Genomic DNA, 21,197 nt, shown 5'->3' with positions numbered 1-21,197 from the left:
GGAAGAACTGCTTCTTTTGAATTACTTATTCTCTAGTGATATGGGGCAAAGGAATGATGGCATTTTAGTGTAGGTTCAATCTTGCAGAAACTGGAAAATAGTAGTACAATTCTTGTGACTTCAGTAAGAATACAAAAAATTTGACTGATATATGAAATTCTTTGTAAAATTGTTAGCATGTTAATTGCCATCAGTTCTTTGATAGATTCTGGTCATTCATTTTACTTCTGTCTTAACTATTTTGCAAGCAATGGCAAAAATATGTGAATCCAAATAAGAAATGTCTGGACAAAATGTGAATTTGGGACAAGAAATGTCCTACAGTAGAACGAAATTTAAGGTATTTACTGCTCATGTTCTTACGGCAGCAAAGCAAAAATACTGCAGTGTGTTTTCATACTAAATAAATGACGAATCTTTACTTCCAGATACTCTTCATTTTTCTTTAGACGGAAGGAGATTTTTGTCATCCAGTAAGTTACTGTGGTGATGCAGAGCTCTGCTGTGATTATTTTAATCTTTTCAGGTGGTGTGCTCTATATTTTAAAATACAAGATATGAAGTGCTGTTGGTTAATGTGCTGTTTTTTCCAAAGCCCAAAAAACTGTAAAACAAAATACTCTAAACTTTCTACTTACTAAGTGTCCTCTATGATATTGCATGCTATTGATATGGTAAAGTTAACCTTATCAAAATGCACATTGACTTGCAATGTGCATGTCATAAGAATTTGCTGTGTTATCATGTTGTGTTAACTTTGATAGTAAAGTAAGTTTTTACCTAGATTTCTTCACATGCTTCTTGTCCTATTACGATGACACAAGAGTTGAGTTCTCTGTCTGATGGGTGGAGTCTGGGTTCACACTTCACACAAGCTCATTTCAACTACTGCAGGTGCTAATCTGTAAGGACCTAAGACAATGACATTCCCTGTTCTCTGACTCTGGGGCATATACTGAGCGGCACATTTCATAGAAATTTGACTTCTATCCTGACCAATGGATGGCCAACTGTGCATGCTTTCAGGCATCGCCCTAATGCCCAGAAATGCCTTTTGTATCCTAGGATAAAAATTGCTGTATACATTCTGAAGGTAGCATAGCAAAATGTCAGCATTAGCAGGGACCCAACAATTGATTGAGTGCCCCAGAGATACTCAATTTCTTCATGTAAAGGATGTGAATGGAGGCAGAGAGTGAAAATGCATTTGATTTCAAAATCCCAGATCTACTACAGCAGAGTTAGTCCCATGAGCCGCAAGGCTGGATGGGATGGGGCCAAGACTCCTGACATTTGACCGTGAATAGTACTCAGCGTGATTAAAACAGAGGAAGCCAGGCCCTTTTCTACTCTAATCACCTTTAGCATTTTGGAATCATAGCTAACCTCAGAGAAAAATGCTTCCATTTTTATCGAACCCTCTCTGTATCTCTTCTATCGCCACATTTTCTTCCCCTGGAATCAGTGAACAGTGTCCTGCTCAGTCAGAGCTTCTACTTTGATAGAACTAAACTTAATAGTTCAGGTTAATCAGAACCTTTAAACACCTCTACATAAATCACATTTGTCAAAATAGATGTAGTTTTCTTCAAATCTAGTTTTTTGAGGTCACCTTCTAACCCCTGACAGAGGAATTTCTGTGCTTACCTGCCTGGCAAGACTTCTTTTTAAATGGTGTTATGTCATCTGTCTCCTCTTCATTAGGTCCCCTCACTAAGAACCTCTGCCCATCTCTTCACACAGCTGTTGGCAGTGTCTTTATCCTCTCTACTGCTTCTGCCCTATTGCCCCGGAGGTAGCTAGGTTTATGACCACAGTTTTAATTTAGAATACATGGTTTACAAAGTAAGAATCTGTCAAGAATTTGGTTTCACATGTGCTAATGTGGAGAGGCTTCAGTAATAAGGAAAATTCAACTCTTGCCACCCTGGGAATCTTACCTCACCTCTTTGAAGTCAGCAAGAATGTTGCTCTTCTATATGTATTTAAAAGACCATTTCACCTTGTTTCAATAAAAGAACTATCAGTTGGGCACGTACAAATGCCGGGCACTGGAAATACTGTGATGAAAAAGGAAGGGGCACTGCCTCTAACGAGCTGCCCTTCAAAGAGCTAAGCTCCCTTAAAACCTGTTTGTCCTTACAGATATAAAGAGACATGCTGAGGAACTACTTAGATAGCCTTTACTAATTGATTATTTTTCTAGATAATAAGAAAAATACTGCATTACTACTTATTCAGGTGGCATGTTTACCTTATAAGGTGAAGTTTGAGTCAGCTGTATAGTACTAGCCACTGGTTGGGATAATATTTTTAATTTGTATTGAGGACCAGAGAAAAGTCATTGGTGATTTGATAAAAGAAAGGAGGAGGGTCTGAAAGGATACTATTTGAAAGCCTATAACAAATAAAAACAATAGAAAAAAACAAAAATTAAGATCCCTTTGAAAGCATTACAGTAAATGCTTTGGATAAGTAACAGAATATCATTGTAGAAATAAATGTAAACGTTGGCATAATGAATTGAAATATATAAACTAAAAACCTCACACAATATTTTACAAAACTTGGAAAGATCAGTTAACATGTTTTACCAGAAAGATTCTTCAAACATTTTTAGTTGAATATGAAGTACATGTTAGTGTGACAAATACAGATTTTTACATTAAGGCAATAAAATTTGAGGTTCTTTTCTTTTTAACCTAACTTAACCAGTTAAGTAGAAAACACTGTTTCTCAATTTGTCTTATTCCACTGGTAATGCTGATTTAAGCTGCTCATCTATAGGCTATCATCTGTGGCTCTCTATTTGCACTATATTTTAATTCCCTATAGATTTCAACTAATTGACCTTGAGGTAAAGCTCAGTCTCTGTGACAATATGGTCTTCAATCACCACTGCCAACATAAATAAATGGTTCCTCTCTGGATCTATCAAGAGTAATCTGAGCGGAATTTAAGTTTTTGATAGACTTTGAAAAAAAAAAGTGAGCCCAGACATGAAATAATACCCTTTTCAACAAAAGGGCACAGGATTTAAGCTAAGATTCATGTAATAAAAAGTGTTTAGCCCTTCATATTGGAAAGTGGTCAGTTATCTTACTGAAATCTGAACAATTCCCAAATTGATTTATACACTAATGAACTGAATATGATTTGACAGTATCCTTCACTGTTGTATTGTAAGTGAATAAAATAAGAGGACTATACCAGTCTAACATGCTCTCCATGTAACAATTTTTTAAGTTTTTAAAAATATTAATAGAAAGTTTTTTTGCGTCTCTTTGAGTGTCTCCATAGATCACTTTATTTGAAAACAGCACTCCTGAAATAACATTGTTGATTTTCATACACATTAATTTCTATGAGGTTTTTTTATGCTTATCTAACCAAATAATTTTTCTTAAAGGAATTTAATTTCTTCATCAGTAACAAGTCAATGCATTTTCTTCATATTATATGCCACCTTCTTTTCTAATTCCCTGCATAAATTGTCCACATTACTATTTTCTCCTGTTTACAAACAAAACTTTAAAACTTCAAAGAAAAATAAAATTTAGAATGCAGCCACTAGTTAAGAGAAAAATATACAATATGAGGCTAAGAAGACAATGACATGGAGACTACAGACAAAAACAAGAAAAAAACTTTTATTTGAAACAGGTCATTTATGCCAAAATGTCTTCTCTATTTAAGCTTTCCTGATAGGTATTTTGATTTCAGTTCACACATAATTGTGAGATAAGCATAGACTGGAAAATTACATAAAAACAGACTGTTAGAAGCCTCGTTTCTCACATTATGTAAATACAAGTGTGAAGAACAGCTTATGTAAAGTGATTGGGTTTAGATAAACAGTGATACTGAAAAATAAATACATAAAGCCAAACAGATCTTATTTTTTAAAACCTGTTTTTTTGATTACTTGTCTAGACAAGAGTGACTCTATTGTTCATGTAATTTCCTAAGTTATCTAGCACCTGTTAACTTCTAATGTGAGAGGATCTGATATGGCTTTGTTTAGACGTGTATACTGTTTATTGATGCATCTATTGATCATACTTATTTAAACCTTTGAGTAGGATCTCCTGAGAATTCTCAATCACTTAATACTTTTGTGGAAAATTCATTTAATTCAGATATCCTCTCATAATAATCAGAGCAGTTGTATTTAGCTTACTATGTATCTTAGTTTGAATTCATCCACAATTTTATATTTAACAATGATTTATTCACTGTCTACTACGAATAAGTTTATGAGGGACTTGTAGTAAGCCAAGTGTTAATCCTGCCCCTGCCTTCAAGCACACATGAATCTCAATACGTGTCCTTAATACATGTACTTTTATATAGCCATAACAGAAGGTGGAAGATGATTTGTCCATAGAAATTTAGTTTCATAGAAGGAAGAAATGATTTTCTCTGTAACTGAACAGGGTAAGGTCCATGGGGGAGTTAACATTTGAATCAGCCATTAAGCAATCAGGAAAATCTGGTTGTGGGGAAACACCTGGAACGGTAGAAGAAACTGATAGTGAAAATATCTGGAGTACAAACAGGGTAATGTGAAGGGTAGTTATAAGGAATAATGTAAAAAATGCAGGCATGATTAGAAATGCTTTCACATGATAATATGAAAACAATTATTACAGCCTTTATATTATTAGGGATTTATTTAGAATTTGAATTGAGAACTAGAAAACCAAACGTGGCTTTGAAATATTTGTGATCACTGTTTATTCTGGGACTCTGATTAGGAAGAATACCATAGGAAATCTTGCTGCTTAATTTAGTGCAATCTAGTCTTCCCAGTTTTGAGTAAAATTTATTCTTTTGGAAACAAAATCATTATATCAGTATCAATTGTAGAACAGATCAGTAGGAGGAACTTAAGTTCAATAAAACTAGAAATAGCAATTTTAATACTAATGATAGTAACTAACATTTATGTACTGCTTCCAAAGCCAGGGGTGGGCGTTTCCTAGCATTTTACATACATGAGCTTGATTTACATATATTTGCCCTATTTTCTAAATTAGGAACTAAGAAAGATTAAGTAACTTGCTCAAGATAATATAGCTGGTAATTGTTGGATCAGGTATTTGAAACCATTTTTCAAAGGGCATTGTATTTTTTAAGAAAAGAATTCACAAATATCCACCCAAATCCAATAGCTAGCCAGTTATGGTTTAAAATCAGTATCTCTAGAGAGATCTTTCAAATGCAAAATAAAATAATAATAGTAAAATAAAAGCAACCTCCTGTGGAGTTCTTCACTGAAATGAAATTGACTAAAAGGTATTAATCATAATTTCTAAATGAGAGAATAGAACATTAATGAAAGTAGAACAAGGATATGAATAATAATCTCGTGCTTTAGCTATTTCTTGCTCTACAAACTAGCTCTATTTCAGGTTCTAGATAGTACAGTAAAAACATTTTTGCCAGTACTACCTCAAATAATCCTGGATCCTCTGGGAAAAGAGAATCTCCCCACTATAGGATGGCTGTCACTAAAGCAGATGTAGTGTTTGAATTTCACCAATCACAAACTCAATAATGTTCCCTGTTATAAAAGTGATCTCCACTTAACTCAAGCATTCCCATTTCTGCATGGTAGCAGGGAAAATGATCTTGCTAATTCAAGTATCTCATTCATTTCTATCTTAAGCTCAATTCATTAATATGTGCCCAACCTGACCTTCGTTCCTTTCCTATTTCTGAGGAATATCATGGCATAGGAACACTGGGGCATCAGGCATCTTCAGGGTCTTGGGTAGTGTGTGTCTGGCTCATGGTTGTCTTTTTTTCTTGCTGGTCTTTGCTGAGGCGTAATTATTTTCAACGGGGATTGCTTGCTGCCTTAGTCCCCACTGCATGTGTCAGAAGTCTTTCCAGGCCCTCCAATTCATACACTGTTTTCCTGTCCCCAAATTAAGGATTCTTCTGATTCAATATCCTATTCAGGCATCTCCATATCAATCTAGTTACAGTCAGAATTTCTCTGGTGCCTCCTAGAATCACTCTAGGGTATTGTGAGAAGCCCACAAGGTCATCCACCAAGACTTTGCTCTAACCTATGATTCTATGCTATGCTATGTTGCTGTACTAGGTTATACCCTGAGGAGCTGAGAGATACTTCCTTCTGCTTGGGGACACCTATAGCATTAACCAAGAATTCTACCACTCTTCTTCATAATACTTGCTCCAGCACCTCCATATTTTTCACCAATTCCTGTGTTGTAATGAAATACACTCTTTTGACTCATGTTTTCTTCATTGAACACACACATCTGTGACCATTTTCAAAGTATTTAAGCCACATTTTTCAATCTAATTTTTTTCATTTGTGCTTTACTTCAAAAACCATATCCTCTTGTAAATATCTGTCACTTAAGAAATACAGTGAAATCATCTCTAATAATATTTAAAATTAAAAACTTTGATAAAGGTACATGTTCTTCATTTTATTTCATCATACTTTGTGCCTTTTGTGTTTTTTTGCAGTGCTAATTTGTTGTGCATGACAAATGTTATTAAAGATGTACCCATCTCTGAATTTGTGTGTTGCATAGTCTATTTAGCTGTTAAAAATTATTTCAATTTTTTTCAGAGTATAAATAACTTGACCAATGAACTGCCACAAAAGATATGTATATCCAAAGTAATTGAAATGATTGTCATTTTTTATGGTTATATATTCATGAAAACTCACTCATGAAACAAGACTTAGGCAATTTGATGTCATTTTTCAAAGATTCACCCTCCCTGATTTAGCACTTTTTATGAACAAAGAAAAAAATTTAATTCACATTAACTTTTTTAGACCAATAAATACTATGCAATATATTAAAAAGTGACCTGTTTTTGATGTAATGCCCCAAATGCCTAACAATATAAAATAGTACCTTCTTAGCTTGAGAAAGAAGCCAAATTATTATCTGGCCATATTTGGGTCCAAATAATATAATTTCAAAAATGATATAGAATTTAAAATAATGATCAAATATCAGTTAAAGGCATAGCATATTATATATTGCTGATTTACCCTGTTTTTCTGATTTTAATCTAAAACTCTTTCAGAAAGAGCTGTACCCTCAACTCATAATCCATTTAACACAATCTCTGTTGCAGGTTACTTAGTTATAGAAAATCCATCAAGTAAGTTTGTTAAATATCTTTTCTTCTTTCTGAGTATCAACTCTGGATTCCCTGATTCGATGAATCTCAATGTGTGGTTCCTTTTTTGTATGTTTGTTAGAAAAACCTCCAAGCTGGATATAAATCATAAAAGCATGACTAATTGCATGGTAACTGGAGAAATGCTTTCTCTCTCTCTGGGGTGAAGCCTGCATGTCTGTATTTTAGCTTGGGAAGTAATACAGGGATATTTAAACTCCTTAGGGTTTAAAAACCATGTCGTTACGAGAATGAGGTCACTGCAATATTTTATATCTTCTAAAACCTTGTAACGTATAAAATGTTTTCTGTATGACAAAGAGGTTTTATGTGTTTTAGGATTCAATGATGACTTTATGCCCTTACATTTGCTTGAAAAACTTTCTTCATTAAAATGTTAAATCATTCATTTAAAGTCACTTAAAATTTGAAGGATTTTTATACCATGAAATACAAAGAAAGTGAACTTAAAGGGGGAAGCTAATTTTGTAAATATGACAGAGTGACTTTAAAGGGCTGTGTGCTTTTGAAATGTCCCTTGTCCTCTAACTTGTCAACTGTAAAGAGAGTGCCCAGGCTAAAGGAAAAGAACTCAACCTAACATGACTCCATTTTACACCTTTCTTTGCTTGGAGGCCGATAAGCAAGAAATCCTTTCTGCAACATGTTGAAGAGCTTTGCACAAACAACAACCTAAAGTTTCAAGAAGAATTTTCGGTATGTTACTAGCAGTTGTCACAACATTGCCAGACCTTCAGTCGTTTCATGTGTCACATTTCATGTCCAGTTTAAGCTTGCAAGGCCATGAAGGACTCTGGCCTTGATAATCAATACCCAATTACCAGGTTGATTGTTTGGATAGTAACATTACACTGGGCAGCCTCTGGTGCAACCTGAACAGAATTATTCACCTACTGTGTCAGGAAAAGGTGCTCCGGATCAGAGACCTCCCCAGCAAGGGCAGCCTGGCCCTGTTTCTTCTTTGCTCTCTCACCCAGATGTACATGCAACTATAGAATGCTGTATGCATCAGGTTTTGTGTGTGTACGAGGTTTGGGTGGTACCGTAAATGTGGCTTTATATTTAAATAACTGTTTTAGATTTAGAAACTAAATAATTCCATTTCATATTTGCCTGCTTAGTTTATGTTAGTGGTATAGATGAACTTGAGAACAGAACTTGATGTTTCCAGAAATTATTTAAAAAATGTTATTTTTAGAACTTTCCAAAAATAAAAAACAGATAAAAAGAAGCCTATAAAACACAGGTATTACTTAAGTGATCATGGAATAAATGCAGTATCACGTTATGGAGAATATATGAAGTTAAGAACTTGTTACTTTTACACTTTTTGAAAGTTAAGATTAATTTTATTGCTTTTAGCATCTTATATATCCATAAAGTTGAAATTACATTAAAACATAAGGCATGTGCTAGTCTACAAGCTATTTTAAAACTTGTGAGGCTCTTTCCTAACTTATTTTGTATTATAAAAATAAAACAGATTTCTAAATGTTACCAAAAACTTTATTTCTAGCTTTTCATGAACTTTTAGTGTGTGAACAAAAACAACTGGCTTGAATAATTCAGGATTGTAATATTTCAGTCTCTCAGGAAATAATCACAAAAAATGTGAGAAGATTAATGGTATTTCCTACAGCTTTTGGTTATGCTTCTTAAGTAATATTGGTCTGGTTTTAACAAAATCAGTGGTACCATAAAACTCTTCTTAGCATTTATGCAGCGAGAACTGTCAGTTTTTCAGGAACAAAAGGGTAGTTTGTTTAGAATAGGAGTGAATATAGTTAACATTATACATGACTGAGTAGATGAAAAGTTTTATTAGCAATAACATTTTCTCATACATTATAATGAGAAAGCTTCTAGTTTAACTTTTTTGGAGATCATGGTTTTAAGTACTTGGGTGTTTTTATATAAATATATAGGTTGTATATATTAGGTAAATGTATATTCACATGTAAGGAACATGGTTTTTTTAATTGCTTTTAGTTCTAGTGCTGTATTTTTTAACTGTTTTAATAAACAAATGCATATTTGATGCATATGTTTGATAAAACTTGTAACTCAGGTCATATTCGCTTATACCTTAAATATTAATAAGCTCCACTACGTGACAGGTATTGATATATATGAATTCAACACTTAAACAGCTAAGTGACCTTGGGTAAATCACTTAAACTCTCTGTGTTCAATGTCCTCATTTGTAAAATGCTGTATCTATCTTGTTGAATTGTGAATACTAAACTGATTGAATGTGTGTAATACTGAGAATAGTGGTTGGCACAACTATTTGCCATCATAGTGATGATTTCATAAAGAAGTTCAAATGATGAAGAAGAACTGCAGACATGTATTAAAAAAAAACCCAAATGATACCGTATCATGATGGAGCTATGCAGAAAGTGAGGATCAACTCTGTTTGGATAGCTGTCAGAAAAGACTTTACAAAAAGGTGACCTGCCAGATGAACTTTAGGATGGAGCAGAAGTCCAATAAGTTTATAAAGGGGGAAAGGTATTCTAGAGAGAGAGAATGAATGCAAAAACATAAGGATGCAAAGCAGTTCCACTCATCTGTGATCCCACTAAAAACTGGGAACCGTAGGAGAAAGAGCTACATAGGAAAGGTTGGTTGAGGCCCTGTGTGCTCTGATAAGAATAAGACCACTGAGTGTAACATTACTATCCAAACAGTCAACCTAGTAATTGGGTATTAATTATCAAGGCCATAATCATTTAAATCTATAAATGGAAACTTCTGTAACTACAGAAAAATAGGTACCACTTTTCAGGTGATTCCAATTCATCTTCTTTCCCCCCTCTATTTCTTTGTCTCTTATAAATATGCTGACATATACTCCCAAAACCTGACACAAGGAAGCTGTTCTAGGATTCCTCACTTGGTTAAAAATTTTTTTTCTAAGCCTTTAGTGCCAAAACGCCAGAATTCAGATGCTTATTAACACTATCCCTCTTCTCTAACACATACACACTCATAAAATACTGTCCAGAATTCTCTTTGAGGAAAAATAAGGGAGAAAGGAAAATTATCCAATTAAAAGAAATCCTTTATAATAAAGTGGGAAAAAATTGCAAAACCCCACGGTTTTAACACTTTTTAAGGAATTTGGTAAATTGAGGCATTTCTAATATGGAAAACTATAAATTTCATAAATGTAAATCATCAGCTCAACAAAATAATGAATACATTTTCTTGCACCAGCTTTCTTTATGATGAATGGATTATATCGTGATTTTTCACCAAAATGTCAATAACAGATCTTGACCCTTCCTCTGATAATTCTTTATCACACCTTTGTATTCCGCTATCGATTTAACAATGCCCACTAAGAACAGGAATTGACCTTTGGCATTTTCTCACAAACTGACCAATGTTGTACCAATTAATAGGCGTGAAATCACACTGCCTGACGAGAAAAAACAAAAAATAAATCACCAACTCCCTTACCCTACTAAGTAGACATTAAAGTATTAAATAATACACAGTGTGTATTTGACAAAACCATTAGTAAATTATGAAAGGAGTTACTAACATGGTTGCTGCACCTCAGAGCTTCCCAAAGGGCAAAGAAATTATGCCAGAGAACGCAGTAGCTCAACTAATCAATTCTATTCAGGAATTTTCAGTGAAAGTTCATGTAAGTTCATTACTGTTAATTTGACCTTGCTTCTGCAGTTATGAGAAGTGTTGTCATTTTAAAAGTAAAAGGATTTAGAATAAAGAATAGTCTTTTACTAAGTGGAACTTGTTTACCTCTGAAATAAATCTAAACTTTGCAATGACTTCAATCCACAGGAATTACCAAAATTTCTTCAGGATCTTTCTTCCACTGATGCTGATCTGCCTTGGAACAGAGCAAAAAACCGCTTTCCAAACATAAAACCATGTATGTGTACATACTATTTCTGGTTTTAGATAATGAAACATTTTCAAATGAGAGCAAAATGCATTTTAGCATTTTTTCTTAAATATATATTACATATTAATTGGATTATAATAATGCATTTTATTAGCAGCTGTTAAATTGTATCTCTTTTGCTTTGTTAATATTTATTAAAGTTAATGTACATGGTTTTCAGCTTATTCACACAAGGTTTACTCATGCAGGTGTAAGAAACTGTAGACCTAGTAGTTTCTTAGCTTTGTACTTTAACCCAAGTAACGAACCTTTCTAATATCTTCCTACAGACCTAGTTCTCAAATGAAAAGAGAAGGTTCATACATAACTTTGTGCATTAGTTTTCTTAAAAGCATGGCAGTGCTTTGTTAAGGAATATAAAAAATGCATTGCAAAATATTCACTGAAGATCAGAGTAAAGGTATGCTTACCAGGATTGGTTTTACAAAGGAGGTGGGCTTGTGCCTTACCACAGTGAACATGGCTTCATTTTTCAGTCAATAAGAAAAACCATCTTACATGGTACACTGTTATTATTCCTTATGTCATTAAAAAGAATGTCTACTGATGTGAAATAAAAAACCATATTATTGCTTTAAGACTTAGCAGTGATGTGAAAAAAAATAACATTCCTCTGCTAGTAATAGCTATATGTTTGATATATTTTTTTCAACAGATATTCCTACTAACTATATTCTGATTCAATACATTTTTATATATGAAATTAAAAAGTGGTATTTGTTAAGCTCTGAAATAATCAGTATTGTTTCAAAATCTAGAGTTTTAAAATATTCCTAATTTTAGAGTTAGTATATATATATTTTTCTATGTTCTATGCCTTTTCAAAACTGTATTGGGGAAACTTCCATATATATATATATATAAATTGAACTCTTCTGTCTAGAAAGACATAGACTTAAAGAAGGGTGTAATCACAGAATGTAAAATCATAAGGATATGGATAGGAAGAAATGGACCATATTCTGTTATTCTAGAACTAGAGGCATGAAGTAAACAAATTTAGGGAAACATGATATAGCAGGTAGTAATCTAACGGAATCTGTTAATTCCCAAGAATTAGAAAAGGATGAAAATACAAATAGCTTTAATCGCCTAAAATCCTTCCCGGAACAAAACAAATCAAAGGTAAATGACTTTAAGAGTAAGTTGACAAATAAGACATCATTGTAGGAAATAAGGAATGTTAGTGTTACATCTCTCAATTCCTGTGGCATGACCTTTCTTAATAAGTCCTTTTGTTTTCCCTTTCAGAGAGTTAACTTGAGTTGGATGCATCATAAATTTAAGAGATACGGAAATTCTCATGTTTTTATATTCATCTATACCTAAATTTCCTTCAGACTCTCTGCTTCATGATTACTTAGTGATATTCTGTGAAAACAAGTACTATAGTGTGACTGAAGGACAGTTACTGTGGAATATTTAATATTTATTTACAGTTGTGTATTTGGCTGAAGTAATGTGTATCACTATATATAAGTAAATCAAATATATCTAACTTATTTCCAAAGACTAAAGAGTATCCGACTTAAAAATATATATAAAAATTAGATATGTCAGACATTTTAAAAAATGTGTCATTTCAATCTTTTATTATTAAGATCTCAGTGCATTATTTTCTGGGTTCACATATGGCCATAGGAAAAGTCACATAATGCTAGCTTGCTAGCTCTTACAGCATAAGAAGTGAATACGAGTGGTCAATATAACTAAACAGACATCCTTAAAACAACAAGAACTGAGGGGTAAGATTATCCAGATATCTAAAGCTAAGACAAAAAATAACTAGTGATGGAATTATGTTGTAAACCAAGGACGTTTTGGAATATTAAAAGCTTTGCATGCATGTTTTTCGCCTTTTCTAGAGTCAAATGGATAATGTCCAATTGTATTCTGCTTTCTTCTTGATTTCTGTACAGAAAACTTATGGTAATTTTTCTAATAATATACTACATCCACATCCAATATCCTTTAATGGATTTTTAGGGGAAAGCTTTTTCTTAAGTGTCCTCTTAAAGAGTTGGAGGTCCTATAAGAAATAATTTTATTAGGAAGAATGTTATATTTTTCAAGAATATTATTAGAATAATTTATTAGTTCAACTAATACATACTGCCTGCTGTATAGTAAAATGACTAAAACCATGTGGGCTCTAATCAAACTTCCTGGGCTGCAGTTCTGTTTACCTACTAACTACTTTAGTGACTGGACATATTATTTAGTGGTGTCGACCTCTTAACTTTCAGGAGTAGATGAAATAACCATGTAAATCACTTTGCCCAATACCAGAACACAGGAAGCTCTCCTAAATATTAGTTCTTATGATTGTTAGTAATCAATAGACTGCTCATTTTTAAAAGCCTCTAACTTTCTGGGTGAAAAAAATTTAGTAACAGGCCCTTAGAGTCTACGGTCTGGAGATGATAAACCTACTTCCCTAACCTCAGTTGGAAGACAAGCTATAAACTCACTTCTGCCTATATGGACAAACAGACCCTCGCCCCTGCCCACATATACGTGGAACAAGAAAACGAAATGTTTAAACTAAATACATTCTCCCATTGTGCTTGCAGAGAAGCCATAAAGCTGAAATGTTTTTTTTCTCCCGTAGAGAGTGAATTCATTTAATAAGAGTCTGAATTTTAGCTTGAGCCAGCTAAGTGAGATTCATTGTTTCCCCTGAGTAATGTAGGAAGTAGAATTTCAAATATCACAGTGCATTTTAGAAGATATTAGCTTACAGGGTTTTAAGATACTAGAATTAGCAGCAAATGCGTGCAGAAGAGATTTCCAAGTCTCTCTTTGACAGGACACTGTGACCTTCAGAAGTGTTCCAATACCATGAAGAAAAGTTTAGCTTGCTGTTGACTCAGTTATAAGCAGGCATATCGAGTGAATAGAAACCTGATGGCTTCCCTTCCTTAGTTACATGACTGGCCACAATGTCATTAAAATAGGCAGATCATACCAAATTCAAAATCTTTGGGATATAAATCATTCACATAAATTTGCTTGAACAATCCACCTTCTTTAGATTCAAACACATTGGTCAGGTCATTATGATTACTATTGGTACAGCAAAGTCATTTAACATACAACGTGCTTAATTTTAAGAACATAAGAACGTGTTTTGTGTTCTATACAGCTTTATGAGTTCTATAAGCTTTCGTATAAGTTTTCCTCAGAGGATTCTACAAAATAAATATTATAACTATATATTATAGCTGAGGTAACAAAGGAACAGAGAAGTTAAGCAATTCACCCAGTGCCATAAATGGTAGATAGATCATCTGTAATTCAAACACAAACCCACATTTACCTATTTTTCCTTCAATACTGAGTGCCTTCCCATTAAGATTAAAAACAAAACAAAACAAACAAAAAACCTTCAAAATAATTAAGTAGTAATAGATAAGTAGTAATAGTAATAGATATCATTCCCTTGTCTAGTGAAAATTAGCACTGGACATTTCAATTATAATACCAACTCGGTAAAAATTCTCAGGAAAAAATAATTTTTGATACTTTTCTTTGAAGAAAAGTAATGTGTAAAGGTTATCTAATTTTGCCATACCTTAAAAGTCTAAAAAATAATAATTAAAAGTTTGGTATTAAAGAAAGAATAGGCAGATAAATTAAGGGAAGAGTATAAATGGTCCAGAAATAGACCTAAACACATAGAGAAAACTAGTGTGTGATAAAAGTGGTGTTTTGAACAAGGGAGTAAGGATGGACTATTTGTTGTTCCAAATGTTAACAAACAAACAATAAAGGTAGATTTTACCTCATTCTGTTTCAAAAGAAAAAAAAGCCCAATGGATCAAAAATCAAAATATTTAAAACAAAAGCAGAAAACCCTATTAACGTCCCAGAAGGAACTATGAATGAGTTTGTGAAAATAAGAATATTGGTGTGACAAAGACCTTTGTATATATCACACAAGAAGCCACAGTGAAGCCATAATGAAAAATAATGAGAAATTTGATTACAAAATATATAAATTTTATCTATGGCAAGGTAGCTAGCAGATAAACTGATTAATAGATAGAGGCAAAGACAAATGACAAACTAAAAGAAAAATTCAATACATGTAAAACATTCTTAGTATATTTTTAGAAAAATAGTATCATATGAAAATGTAATTAATAGAAAATGTATTTAAAATGGCCAAGGCATAAGCAAAGAAGCTCAATTTCACTCATATTTAAGAAAATATAAATATTAGGAGACATCAATTTGTAACTATCAAAAGGTCATAAATTAAAATGTTTAATAATATGGCAGTGAAAGTTAAGAGGAAAGTTGTTCAAACTGTTCAAGCACTTTTGTTCAGAGTGATATGATATAACTTGAGAACAATTTGTCAGTATCTTTCAAAATTTGAGATGCACAATATGATTTGGGAATTTTACTGCTGGTAATGTATTCTACAAATAGACTCCTACATATGTGCAAAAAGTCCAGTTATATTTATTCAGCTTTTTATAATAACAAAATGAGATGAGTTTAAATCACCCTAAAGAGCTAAATAAGTATGTTATATTCAAGCACTGAAATACTATATGGCTTTTTAAAGTAATGAGCTAGATGTTGTTGTTTATGCTAATATGGAAAGATACAGGTAAATAAATTTTTGCAGAATAGTGTGTATATTGCCCACTTGTGGTCAATTTTATATGAATATATATAGAAAATCCTGGAAATAAATACAAGAACATATTAATAGTCATTGTCTCTGGGTAGTGGAAATATGGAATAAGAGGGAATTTCTATTTAAAATTTTACAGCCGTCTATAATTTTTGATGTTATATCATGAACTTCTTTCTATACTGCTATAGTAAGAAAGTAGCAAAGTGAATTAGCATTAATTTCTTATATTTTCTTCTAGATAACAATAACAGAGTGAAACTGATAGCTGATGCCAGTATTCCAGGATCGGATTATATTAATGCCAGCTATGTTTCTGTAAGTTGCTATTTTTATATATATTTTTATAAAACATAAATACTGCAGTATTACTCTTCAAGCTATTTAAAACAAGAAAATCATTACAACCTCTATGAATTTAATGTACCAGTTCCTTACAACAACATTATGTATCCCTATTTTATACATGGGGAAACGGAGGCTCCAAACAGAGATTGCAATTTACCCAACGATCATTTCACTAATAAGTGGCAGACGTACAACTTCTAGCTACATATCCCCTGGTCTTTCCACTATTTCCTACGTTTGTCAGAATATTCTCTGTACACAATGAGGTCGGCCAACCTCTCTTTCAAAGAAAAATTAGTCATATGTACAGTCATGTCCATATAATATAAAAACCTATTATGCTCTTCCTCCCTTCTAGATTTTCAGTCCTTCTAGGGAACTATGATGCCTTGTTCTTTTCATCCTCAGCTACTTACAGAACGTGCACTCCATTGTAGCTACTCAACAAGCATATCTTAAGTGAACCAACATGGGGTGAACTGTGACATGCCTAGTATACTATGTTGCACATCACAGATAATAAATGCTTGCTGCATTGGATTGAAAGTTGAATAAACCAAAGTGTTTTAAGGATCTCTCCCTCTCCTTCTCCATGGCTCTTTTGTTCTCTCAATGCTCACCACTATCATAGGTACACAGAAACCTTAGATGCACCCAAGACCTCCACTTGGGTTGACACAATCACGAAATCCGAGAGTAGGAACTGCTTTTGTGGTTATTTAATCCAACCCTTCACCCAGGAAATCTTTCTGAAAAATTACTTGTAATTAGATATTAGCCTATCTTGGCATTGATTCACCTATTTCCTCCTTAAGGCAGATGATTCCATCACTGAACTACTCAAATACACAGTTGTTTTATAAAAACAACATATGTTCCCTTACATTTTCACCACTGACTTCAATTCTAATACATACCAAGGTTAACTATGCTTCTTATCATGACTCTACAGATACCTGAAGGTTCCTTCTACTGCCCACACTCCCACTGGTGTTTTATTTTTTCCTTATTCAGTCTTCTCATCCAGGCCTGCCATTTCATTTGGTCCCACTGGGGCTCTGCTTATGTGATGCTCCATCCTTTCCCCAACATCAAACATAACCTGTCCTATGTCCCATTCTCCCCAAGACTCTGTTAAGGGGGAAAAGAAGAATTCATCCTGAATTTTATATTCGTTGATAATTACTCCAAAATTACAATTACATATTGAATCTTATTGTGAAATAAGTGAACAATGGGAGCATTTAAGATTTCTTAATAGGAGAAGTGACGGGGGGGTTGCAGAGGTTAATAAGTCATCCTTTGAATTTCATCCCATTTTTATGCTAGAACTTTAAATCTATTTTGAAGAAAACCCAAATTTACTGTTGTGATGGTATATTTTATTCATTTATCAAATCATTGATTTCCCTGAAAATGTAATTCTTTTCTAAAGATTTTGGTGAAATCTTGTGCTTACCAATTTTAATTGTATCCTAAACAATATAGCATGTAGAAGTTTTACTTTGATTTGTGGAATGAGGCATATATACATTTAGATATTTAAATTTAAACAATGATCATATATTTTATGATACCATAGAACAGAGCAAGAACAAATTGTTGTATCAGTGATCTATTAATTCGTATCATTTTTATTCACCAATAAGTAGATACAAATGAATAGCTTGTATCCTATAATGTTCAACCAGTTATGGGATGACAGTATAGGTTATGAATATGATTAGGAAGGCAACCAGACAGTTTTAGGAAGTATAACTGAACCACACATAAACAAAGGAATATTCATGAACCCCCAGTGTTCCCTCTAAATATTATAAGTTGTCAGGAGACAACCATAAGAAGATCACAATACAGGATGAGCAATAAACTAAATCTGAGTACATTAATACATATATATATGTTCTGCTGTGGTCAAGTGATGTTGTAATATAATAAATTTTACAACAAATTCACTATGACCCATATGTAATGAGATGCGTAATCATTACTGAGCTACATGGTAAGCAGGCCCAGATGGAAAGCACTTTATATCAAGGCAGGTTTCAGTATTGGAGTGGGCAGTATGCTGTATTGCTTTTACTTCTGGGGGTATCTCCTTCGCCTGGGATGTCAGGAACAGATGGAAATAGACAAAGTCATAATACCATAGTGGCCTCTCACTTCTCTATCCCCAAATTCAGGCAGTCTTCACCTCAGAAATAGTGAAGATTTCTCAGAATGAATGTTTGATGCCTCAGTTTCTCCCAACTCCCCACTTTTGTTCCATGGCACCTCTATCTGAAAGTTCATGAACACTTGTTCCAGGAGCAAAAGACAAAGGCCATCTACAAATGGACTCTGAATTCCTATTTCTTTGGAAGCTGGAGGAAAAGGGAAAAGAACTATAGAGCAAGGTAGAGAAAAAGCAAAATAACTAGTGTTTAGATGGAAAAGAAAAAGTGAAGTCTGGAGAAGGGAAAAGGGAAGACCAGTAGGTGGTCTGAAGGATGTACTTTAAGACTGGGAACTCCGGTCCTGGGTCTGTAATTAGATTACTGTATGTTTATCTCTCTGCCCTTGGCTCTTCTTGGGAATTGTGCTCCTGAAGCTAGGACTCAAAGAGAGCCTGAAAAATGTTGATTAAGGATGGACGGTGGGAGAGAGGTAGGGAGGAAAATAGATACTGCATCCTTGTAAACAACCACTAATTGTACACATGACTTTAGGAATGTTTTCAAGAAAGCTAACAATAAGAACATTATGTAATGGGACAAGCCCCCAACCCACCACCCCAAATTATCTCTCCTGTCAACCTGAGATGCCTGAAATTACTTCAATTTGAGGATAGCTTTTACCATAGCTGGAGACTGAAGATTAAAGGCTATGATGCAAAGGAGCTGTAATCGTATCAGAAACATCAGATTTCGTCTACTCTGGTAGAAGATTATAGTACCAAAGGACACTGAATCCCTGAAAAAGGGAAATGCAAATAACTAGGAGAAACATTTTATAAATTGATCAATTACAGTTAATTGTCCTCACCCTTAAAACGCTTCCAGGACATCATTCTCTCGATTTTCCATCTACAGCTTTGACACTTCCATCTCAGTCTCGTTGGTTCTCTCTTATCTCCTTGGCCACCAAACACTGAAATTATCTACAGCCCAATCCTTGAATTTACTGTTTCTTTCCAAACTCATTTCTTTGACAATCTCAACCATTCTTGTGATTTTAAGTAAGATCTATTTGCTAACTACTTTGAAATTATGTCTCTAGTTTGGACTTCTTTCTGAATTCCAAGCTCATATACTCAGTTGCCTTCATGACATTGCCACTTGAATATCCAAAAGAAATTTCAAGTTTAATATTTCCATCATGAATTCTTGATTTTCCTTTTAACCTGCTTATCCTGGGTGTGGAGAAAAGGGAACCCACTACATTGTTGGTGGGAATGTAAATTGGTGCCGCCACTATGGAAAACAGTATGGAGCTTCCTTAAAAAACTAAAAATAGAGTTACCATATGACCCAGCAATCCCACTCCTGAGCATATATCTGGAGAAAACTCTAATTCAAAAAGGTACTTGCACCCCAATGTTCACAGCAGCACTATTTACAATAACCAAGACATGGAAGCCACCTACATGTCCATCGACAGGTGAACGGATAAAGATATGGTGTATATATACATAGGAATATTACTCAACCATTAAAAAAGAATGAAATAAAGCTATTTGCAGCAACATAGATGGACCCAGAGATTGTCATACTAAGTGAAGTAAGTCAGAAAAAGAAAAAGACAGAAATACCATATGATATCACTTATACGTGCAATCTAAAATATGATACAAATGAAACAGAAACAGACTCACAGACATAGAAAGCAAATTTATGGTTACCCAAGGGGAAAGGGGGTAGGGGACAGATAAATTAGGCGTTCAGGATTAGCAGATATAAAGTACTATCTATAAAACAGATAAACAACAACAAGGTCTTACTGTATAGCACAGGGAATGATATTCAATATCCTGCAATAAACCATAATGGAAAAGAATATGAAAAAGAATATATATTATATATGTATAACTGAATCACTTTGCTTTACACCAGAAACTAATACAACATTGCAAATCAACTATACTTAAGTAAAAAAAAAAAATTTTTTTAAGTCTGCTCTTCCTGAAGTTTTCCCCATCTTCATTTGGAATCATTATTGACTTCTCTATTTTTCTTATACCCAGTATCCAATCCATAAGCAAATTCTCTTGGCTCTGTCTTCAGAATTTATCCAGATTTTATCACTTCTCACAATCCCCACTGCTATCGCCCAAACTAACCCTTGGTTGGATTGTTGCAATAACCTTCTAACTACTCTCCCTCCTTTCTCCTTTAAACCATATCAGCTTGTCTTACAGAAACCAGGATGAAACTCTTAAACCATATACTCTGTATGTTCAAAATCTTTCAAAGGCTTTCCATATCATTCAGAGTAAAATCCAAGATCTTATAATTACCTACTCTAGGACCTAAAGCACCATTGTCCTCCCTCCCTTGTTCTTTCCGACGTCACCTTCTATTACTGTCCCCCTCATTCCAGCCACTTGCTGTTCTTAGAACATTCCAGACACATCTCTCCTTTAATGCTGTTATACTTGACTTTCTACCTGGAACACTTTTCCTTCAGATCTTGAAGGGATTACCCCCTTTCTGCTTCAGTTCTTTCCTCAGATTTCACCCATGAGTCTTTTCTGAACACCCTATTTTCTGAAAACTCTCTCTCACAACACATCACTTTTAAAAACTCTATGTAAATTGTTTATTTAATAGACTTATTAATAGGCTTGATGTCTATTTCCCCTAACTAGAATATAAGATAAATGAGAGTAGGAATTTTAGTCAGTGATGAATCCTCAGCTCCTAGAATAGTGCCTGACACACAGTAGACCTTCATAAATATTATCTGAATGGAGGAATGTGCATATTTTAAAAGTCTGCAGAGAAAGTGACTAAAATATTAATGGTGCTTCATTATGGACAGTGAGATTACAGATTAATTCCACATTCTATTATGTATTTTTCT

At 33.7% G+C, this 21,197-nt stretch overlaps 2 protein-coding genes across 2 annotated transcripts in view; one reads left to right on the top strand and one right to left on the bottom strand.

Annotated features, from left to right (window-relative positions):
• Nucleotides 1-21,197, bottom strand: part of LIN7A (lin-7 homolog A, crumbs cell polarity complex component) — a 392,447-nt gene that overhangs the window by 21,411 nt on the left and 349,839 nt on the right. The gene's annotated exons all lie outside the window — the stretch shown is intronic.
• PTPRQ (protein tyrosine phosphatase receptor type Q) overlaps nt 1-21,197 on the top strand; it is a 203,430-nt gene that overhangs the window by 168,868 nt on the left and 13,365 nt on the right. Inside the window, exons 37-39 of the mRNA XM_060306834.1 lie at nt 7,815-7,896; nt 11,017-11,107; nt 16,030-16,106. Of these exons, the coding sequence (XP_060162817.1) occupies nt 7,815-7,896; nt 11,017-11,107; nt 16,030-16,106 (250 nt within the window). The remainder of the gene's footprint in view (nt 1-7,814; nt 7,897-11,016; nt 11,108-16,029; nt 16,107-21,197) is intronic.

The sequence above is a fragment of the Globicephala melas genome, chromosome 10, assembly GCF_963455315.2.
Source record: "Globicephala melas chromosome 10, mGloMel1.2, whole genome shotgun sequence".
Taxonomy (NCBI): Eukaryota; Metazoa; Chordata; class Mammalia; order Artiodactyla; family Delphinidae; genus Globicephala; species Globicephala melas.
Note: the sequence above shows the minus strand (reverse complement) of the source record. Positions and strands in the feature narration are given on the sequence as shown.